Source organism: Pieris brassicae, chromosome 1 (genome assembly GCF_905147105.1).
Source record: "Pieris brassicae chromosome 1, ilPieBrab1.1, whole genome shotgun sequence".
Lineage (NCBI taxonomy): Eukaryota > Metazoa > Arthropoda > Insecta > Lepidoptera > Pieridae > Pieris > Pieris brassicae.
Window position 1 is genome coordinate 3,650,033 of NC_059665.1, and position 9,061 is coordinate 3,659,093.

The window sequence follows — 9,061 nt, forward strand, 5'->3', positions numbered from 1 at the left end:
TATCGTGAATTCTTGATCTCTTAGTTCATAACTTTAATGTTTACGAAGATAAATTATAATGTATCTACGTTAATATCAATTATATCCTTATATAATTCAATATACGGGATCTACATGGGAGCTCAAAAGCTTTATATGTCAGTATCTTATGGATAGTGGTCAAGGTATAATTTTAATCCACAGATTGGATTTCTTATTTCCAATATTAAGTTGTACTTCTTCATAAGTTATATATTGAAGAGCGAGCTCTGTACGTAAGCAACATAAGTGAGCTGGGAGGTCGGAGTTTACGTTTCGTATTTAGGACATATTTAGAATGAATTATAAAATACATTTTCTCAGAACTATTTTTTACAATAAAATCCAAATTTATATTACTCAAACCAAGATTTTATTTCTTTGTATCCAATGGATGTCGAGACAAAGTCAGGTCCTGTTGGTACAACCTGTTGCGGAAGAAATCAAATCGCAGTACAGTTTTTTCAATTAAAAAATCTTGTCACCAAAATGCAGTGAAAGACAAGTCCAGGTTCAGCGAAAAAATCTCTGTGATAGAATAACATCATGAGTAGGATATGACTAGGGTTATAATGAGAGGCTCAGATCTCATTCCAGAACCAATGGCTATGGACGGCTATTTTATGGCTTATATTACAGCCATAATAATAATAATTAATTAATGCACCCCGTTCAGTCCTGCGACAGTCAGTGAGGTGCTTGATCGTAGTTTAAAAAAAATTGCTATGTGTAAAGTAGAAATTTATATATTTGTTATTCAATTACATACTTACATAGTAAACTTTGTTAATAGTTCAGTTTAAGGCCGTAAACTTAAGAAAATATATTAATTTAACTTAAAGTTAAATTCGGTTTCTTTTCCATATTTTCTCTGTGTTGAATGTAATATCTATGAATGTAATATATATATATATATAATCGTTTGAATGGTTAGAGTTATAAATTTACAGTTTATACGTTACTGGCCTTAGTATATATAATATAATTAGTATACTAATTATATTATATATACTAAGGCCAGTAACGTATAAACTGTAAATATATATATATATATATATATATATATATTAATGATTTAAATATGTTCGACGTCCTGGTGGATAGAAAAACTGTGTACAGTTTGTGTTTCCACCACACCAACTTCCTTTATATTAAGAACACTTATACAATAAATAAATAAATAAATATATATGTCGCAGCCAACTTAGCTTAATTAGCCTTTCAATAAACAGCCAAGCCTTTTAACTAAATGGTGCCGTTTAACTAACGGCTTGAAAGATATTAAGAGATATAGATAAGATAATCTTTGCTTTAAATTTCAACGGCATACAATTATTGTCCTACAGATGTCTCGAAAAATGTATTCATACATCTTACGATATGATCGAATACTAATAAATTGTACCAAAGAATATAACGTCTGTATTCAAATTTAAGGGTCCTTTATATTTCTAGCTTACCGAACCGTATTTTTCTTATGCCCGTACCCTATATTAAATTATTGTAACGAGACACTATTGAAATCCGAAATTATTTCTTTATCGAGGAATTATTGATTTAACAATGTGGAATTTGGTCGTTATTGACTTAAAAAAATCAGCTTGCCTTCTGTTCCTTGGTCTAAGACGTGAAACTCACGATTCCTATACCATGTGCAACGTTATCTGTGAATAGTTCAGATATTGGGATAAATCAATTTGTATAACAACTTCAGGGTTGAGAGTCACATATCTAGGCTAGAGTCATTTAAATCATAGATAAACATATTCTTAAAATATAAACTTATTTATTAATAAAAAATCATTTTAATGAGAATTTTTTAAATATTTTAACATAGTTTCATTTTCAATAATTCGATATAAAGTTAGGTCTCTATTCAAGATAGATTTATGCGAAAATTTGTTATTTATTAAGTTATAATAAATATATACTTCTATAATATTCACTTTTTCAAGCAATATAAATCGTTACAAAGACAATAGTTATTTGAGGCCTATACTTTTATAAATAAAACCGTAGATCTAAGCTTCGCTGCACAATATAGAGCATACTATAGCGATTATATCGCCATAGTATCTATTATTAAATTTATAGAATCATTGCAATTATTTTAACATGAATTATTATTTAAGCGTCAATTGTCTGAAGAACAGTAAACGTTTGGTATGTTATCTTCAAAACCTGAAAATGAAATGTTATAACGATTACATAATTATACTTATTATTTATTTTTTAAAACACTTTATTACATTACAATATAAAAATTAAACATAATTAAATGAAAAGGAGGGCAACTGGTGGCCTTATCGCTTTCGAGCAATCTTTTCCAGGCAACCACTGTGAGTAAAGAAAAAATGTATTAAATTACATAAGGTAGGCAAGAAGTGCAAAAATACATATTACGTTATAAAGAAGAAACTAAACAGGAACAAAAAATAAACTAAACTGATATTGGATACATGAAAAACAAAAAATAAAAAGTGCACATGAATCACGATAATCTCAAAATGCACTTGGTGATCCTGGGTTTGTTTTTAAAAGATATATATGCAGCCCCAGTAACAGCTCTGTTTCAAAGTCAACATAACAAACTTACCAATAGTTATTTAATATGATAAAATATGTATTTTAAGGAATAGTTACTTTAGTGGTGCCACTGTGAAACAGGTTGTGTGTTAAAATCTAGACTGCAAATATATTGTTTAAATAAGCACTTGCCCGTGTAAAGCAAACTTGGTACCGGCATTACTTTAGACCGTAAATTTTTTGACAGGTCGAGCATAAGTCACACTGCCGATGACCTACTCGCTTATAAAGAAAAATCAATTAATGAAATACGAGATCTAACCCTAAGACCTGTGTATGTAACGCTAATGAATAATATTAAAAATAACAATTATACATACAGCGGTCATTGTAATTAACGACAAATCTTTTCCACTTATGGTTTTTAAGCCGAACTCCTTTGTCATAAAAATGATGATAGCCAAGTACGCTTTCCTATCTTTCGGTTTTAAGCTGGTCCATTCATAGTCAAGTAGTGCCAATTTTACTTCGTTCATCTAAAAATGTACAAAATAAATTTTTCATACGAGATAAAAATATGGGTCGCCTTTTTCTTTCTTTTAATTGACTTGCTCTTGAATAAAGCGAAGAAACCTGTCTTACTCAAAAATCGACTACGCGTGATAGCCGCAAACGCTCGTGACCTACTTCCTTATAAAATGGAAGGCATCGCACTTGCGAGCCTTCTGGCAATGGGAGTGTCCATGGGCGGCGGTATCACTTAACATCAGGTGAGCCTCCTATTACATAAAAAAATATATGTAAGAGTCTAGATGCAATAATTATAAACACTTTAGAATTATAAAAGCTACATAATACAATTTGTAAGAAAGTTACTAATTATTACTGTAATTGAACTGAATACTTTGTAAAATCATAGTTCATGATTGAGGAAACCTCCAAACTTTTAATGCATAGCTTGCCAATTTGTTACTTTATTAAATATCCGAATCAGACCTTAGTTTTAATCTGTTCCCCAAACCAATTGTAAGCGAAAATCTCGGCGAACATTGGAAGCATATGGGGCGCGAATCGCCAGTTTATTTCCTGAAAACATCGTGTAAAAATGTTAACACATGTACCGTCCGTATCCTTTGATATTTTACCCTTGTCAAATAAACGTTTAATTTAATCAGTCCTCAAACAGAAATTTCAAATTGTATGTTAAATAACATAAGATTAATATCTTTGGTCTTATACGCATCGAAATCTTTATGTATGATAGGGCCTAATTAGTCACATATACATACAATATATCAGAAGAAATTCTGTTTATTTTTATTCAATAAACATTTATGGGTACATACCCCAAAGAAAATACTAGTTAGTAGTCACCTAAACTTAAAGTTTAATAAATTTATTAATGATTGCATATACGAGTATTTAATGCTTTTCGGGGTTTGTTCTTTCTAATTGTATGCTTAAAAAAGGTATCAAAAATGTTAGTAAAATTTCAAAGCAAATTAACGAGACAGATGAGTTAACTGTTCAATTTGTTAAACAATGGTGAACTGCAATTCACGTGTATGAAGTAACTGCATATGTCTTTGTAACATTAGTAGTTATAGAATATTCAAATTACCTTGCTCATTAGTAATAGATTGAGACAGATACACATAGCAGCATTGCACAGTGGTATAAATGCAGAAACCTTATACATTTTGATCAACGACAATAAGTACCTAAAACACGAATTTAATGTTATTTTAATACTGTCTATTATAGTAGTATAAACTCACTGCAAATCTATCTATCTATTAATTAAATCGTTAATGTAAATCAACACCGTGAAGATATTATTAAACAATTAGATAGTTCTAATTTTGAGAATTTTCGCCGGTAAAGTGTATTTATTTGTAACATATATTATATATAATAAAAAACGATTGCACTAAAGATATAGGCAAAGATGGAATACTTAATCGAACATAAAAATCAATAAAAAATATTGTATACATTTAACTAGTAATAACAACACAGCCTGTGTTGTATGTGGTGATAGTGAATATAGGGGTGCTCACGATGCAGGTGATTTGACACTTTCTACAATCTTATTCTTATTAAGCATATTCTGCGATAGCTTAAACAAGTCAATGCTTGTATGTCCGGGCTGGGCGATACAAAACTGAGGTTTTGGCATAGTTAGCAGCAATATAAATAGCAACGTGAAACAAGGCAATATTATGAGTCTGGTAGCCAGGAACATGGATGTGCAATTTTTCTAGAAGTATGATGCAATGACATTTATTTAATAGTATTCTATTTTTTTTTGGACTCTGACGATTATTACGCTCGATATAATTGTGAGCCACATAAATCGTAAATTTTAACTACTTTATTTAGACTAAAACATTTACTATACAACCATAGTTATATTATAACTTACTTGTTTAATTCAAGATGAGTATAATAAAATTCACGTAATGCTTTTGTTAATGTTTCAGCGTATTCGTCGCTTCTCATATTTATTTCAATTTTTAAAATACTCACTAACCCCTGATACGCCGCAAATAAAAAATATATCAACGCAACAAACCACATATCCAATATAATAGTGCTGCTTATTTCAAGCAGGAATATCGTATGTAAGAACCAAGCTATCTCATAATACGGACTGGACATTGGCATCAAAGTCATTGTGGATCTGGAGAGAAGGATTCGCGTCCCAGCTATATAATTCCACAAAGTTGTTAGTTCGTAAATCGAAACTGGTACTATTACCATACAAAATAAGGAGAATACAATTCTATTTCCAGTCTGAAGTACCCTTTTGATATCCGCAGTGGGGTTTCTTCGTATTACGTCTATAAGAATGTTCTTTACAGTTGCGTAGAGAGCGCGGAATGTGAATCTACTTTTTATGAACAATGCCATTTTGACCGGGAATATTATTATCATGATAATGGTGTAGTATGCCTCTGCTTGCAGATCTTTATCGTCACTTGTTTTTAGGCATTCCAAGGTCCCAAGAAAAACGTAAATGAAAAGGAATAAATTTAATAGTTGATGGATATAATGCTTTCTCCAAGACCATCTTGGGTCCAATACTTGCTGTCCGAAAATGCTTTGGTACGCCAAAGCTGGGAGGAAAATATCGTCGACTTCATTTCTGGGGCCAACTGTCTGTATGTATTTGGAAATTGTTTTTTTGAAAATGTTAGTCATTTTCTCAATGAGCTACTAAGTGATTATTTCACGATCAGAGTTTATTTATATATTGAAAAGTCTGTACAGTGTTATACAAAAGTCCTTAAGCAACTTTCTTTAAAATTAATATTTACTCAGTATCAGGTAATATTATAAATTAAATATTAAAGGAAAAATTAAGCTTTTCCTAATTTTGATATGATATGGTTGGTAAGTTATAGATCTTATTCATGAGGGAAGCCTGTTGGAAGCCATGCCGATCTTAGATTGCACATTCATACGACTGCATTAAGCTGTTCTTAACAGTATATAGACGAGATGAACAATGATGATGATAATAATGAACATGTTTAGGTATTACGATATACTCTTAAATGCAAAACCAGACTGCAATGTTATTTAAAACTTATTTTTTGCTGAATTTTCATTCAATATTACCATTAGCATACAATTTACCTTTTGTACACAACTGTAGTAGTACTAGCAATCAAATAACATACAATATGGCTAATTAATCTTTTGACGCCCAATACCTGTTTCAGCTTTATTATTCGCTATTACCTATTTCAGCAATTATTTAATTATATAAACGATTGTTCCACTCGAAAGCCAGCCATAAATGAAGCACAATAGAACCCATATTAACATAAATAAAAGTTTCGAAGAAAGAAACTAAAATCCATTTCTGTAATTGAACGCTAGCGGTTCTGCAATGATATTTTATAGTCAATAAAACACTCATTTAGAAAACTGATTTATGGAAGGCGCGTACTTTAAAAGTCATTTAGAAAATTGTTTTTAAATCGACCACGGTTTTAGTACAAGGAAATAGGTGAGGCTTAGCACTAACTATAGGCACTGGTTTAGATTTTCTGCTTAGTAAAATACATTCGTTTGAAGTCGAGCACACGACTTGGTAATAGTAAATTATGTATCGCTACAGCCCTAAATGGGCCATAGCCACAGATTACATCCGTTTCTTCGTTCATATTTACTTTATAGACAAAAAAAATCAAATTAGGTCATCGATTATCTTATAGCGGGTTTCTCGCGTTGTTAGCCTTTACTGTACCGATTCGTGCGCAAGAGGATGGCACTCTTAAGCCACCATGCCAACACTGATCTTATGATTCCCTGACATATGTGGTACGCAACCCCTGGCAAATTAAATTAAAGTATATGTTCATAAATTCGTTATTTCTGAAAACCTCAACAAATATCTGAATCTCTATCTCTAGCGAAATATTAAAATAAAAAAAATGCATAAATTCTATCAAAAATTCTAAGGCGTTGTTTGAGGAACTGAAAACAGACTAAATTGGGACATGGAGCAGTCAACGATGAATTAAAATTTGTTGCGCTATAAGTCCAATTCAGAATCTCCACTACAACTCCACATAACTTAGCAGCTCCAGCTCTGAAATATTTTAAAAAAAATGTAATATGTATAATAATAAAAACTTTGTTTATAGTCCCCACACTAGGGAGTCCCTGTGTTGTGGGTAACTAGAAAACAATTATTCCGTGGTACATAGTACATGTTAAAAACAGTTAGTTTAAAAAAGTAATTTTAGTGTTACGACTATATCTTATAAGAAATTAAGTATGAGTGAGTGATGATGTGGGAGTGTGTCAATTGGTGCATATTGACATGTATTTGAGAGTGTGCCTGAGAGTTATGTTCGTGCATTGTCTGTGTTAGTCTTTGGCACCTCAAAGTCATGCCAAGATACGTAGTAATAACTCTGTTGATTCGTTAACCAATTTGGCTAGTGTAATTTTTATGTTATTTGCGAGTTTGTTTCTGGATAGTTTGACTATCTCAGAATCCATAGATTAGTAAATTTTATTATAAAGAAATGCAAAGAAGCATTGGCCAAACTCAGCCCTTCGTTTTGGCGTTGGGAATTCAAAGCGTCTGTTCTTTGATATGTCCGGATTTGTTAGTCCATGAAGTTTGTGATATCTTATGAATAGGTTTTTGTTTCTAGGTGGAGTTTGACTGTGGGGTATCTAAACGGTCTACGATAAGCATCTTCAAGAATTGCTCATTATGCACGTTCAATCTTAATCAGTAATATTCAGCCGTTCCTCCCCATGCCGGTAGACAATGTTGGAATGGATTGACAATGTGCTAAATAAATTATTCTATCGATGGAAGATATACATTAGCTTTCTGATCCTTGTAGTCTGTGTGTGAATGTGCATTTCCCAAGTGAGATGACGATATAGATTGATATATCAAGGAGTAATAATAGTATTACTCATTGATAGTTTGTGCTGTCGGTGTAATCAATAACTGGACATTGGGATGAATGTTGGTTATGGCATGTGTGCAGTGTGCAGTTTTATGACTGTTAGGTTCATTGGGCGGGAGCTATTTGTTATGCTAAAACACATGAATTTGGGTTTGCTAAGATTTAGACTGAGCAGATTGTTTTGAAGCCAGAAAAGTAATAAATGCAGTTAGAAATATAATTTATATACAATTATTAGAAATAAATAACTTATAAATAGTGGTTGTCTGGAAGAGATCGCTCGAAAGCGATAAGGCCGCCAGTTGCCCTCCTTTTGATTTAATTATGTTCAATTTTTTTATATTGTGGTGTAACGAAGTGTTAATAAATGAATAAAATAATAAATAACGTGTAGGTATAGATATTACATATTGATTGAATTAATAGATGAACATAAATGTCTAATGAAAATAATACAAGTATTATAGCAACAATTACTTGATAAGTAAGTAATCAATAGCGCTACAACCTTTTCAGGTCTCGGCCTCAGATATCTGTTTCATGATCATTTGTTAATCTAAGAGGCAAGTAGGTGATCGGCCTTCACCAAACCGGTTTTCTCACGATGTTTTCCTTCATGGTTCGAGCAAATGTTAAATGCGCACATAGAAAGAAAGCCCATAAGGGGCCAAGCGGGGGATCGAACCTACAGTGATGAAAGTCGCACGCTGAGGCCAACACTGCTCAATTACTTGATAACTTATGTTAATTTCTTTTGGAATTCTGTTTTTAAATTTTGTGTATGTTTTTTACGATAAATGTTATCAAATATACTTTGATCAACCGCCGAATATTCATAATATTTGTAAAGCGTCTCCAATGCTTTAAAGCTTCTCGTTTTGTTGGAATTTCAATGAAAGTTCATAAAACTATAGAAAACAGTAAAAGAAGCAGAATGAGCCAAAAAAAAAGTATGAAAGCAAGCATAATAGCAAGTATCAATCTCGTTTATGCGGGTTATAATTAACTGTCACTTATACAGATTTCATGATTCTTGCACTCATAAATGGAGTTTTCTCGCTTACCCAGTTCTC

General features: G+C 31.8%; 1 protein-coding gene across 1 annotated transcript; it reads right to left on the reverse strand.

Moving 5' to 3' along the window:
* Window positions 1-2,145: 2,145 nt before the first annotated feature.
* On the reverse strand, window positions 2,146-5,748 carry LOC123712476. Its single transcript, XM_045665584.1, has 5 exons — window positions 4,970-5,748; window positions 4,166-4,265; window positions 3,541-3,630; window positions 2,925-3,080; window positions 2,146-2,199 (listed from the first exon to the last, which is right to left on the reverse strand). Exons 1-5 carry the CDS (start codon window positions 5,746-5,748, stop codon window positions 2,146-2,148), a joined length of 1,179 nt encoding a protein of 392 aa, XP_045521540.1.
* Window positions 5,749-9,061: the final 3,313 nt, after the last annotated feature.

Bases quoted from the DNA above. Each gene is read 5' to 3' on its own strand.
- LOC123712476 (XM_045665584.1), bottom strand. From the start codon at position 5,748: ATGACTAACATTTTCAAAAAAACAATTTCCAAATACATACAGACAGTT. The intron at 4,266-4,969 runs GTAAGTTATAAT...TTCGTGTTTTAG, and splicing joins ACTCATCTTGAATTAAACAA to GTACTTATTGTCGTTGATCA. The intron at 2,200-2,924 runs GTATGTATAATT...TTTCATTTTCAG, and splicing joins CGTTAATTACAATGACCGCT to GTTTTGAAGATAACATACCA.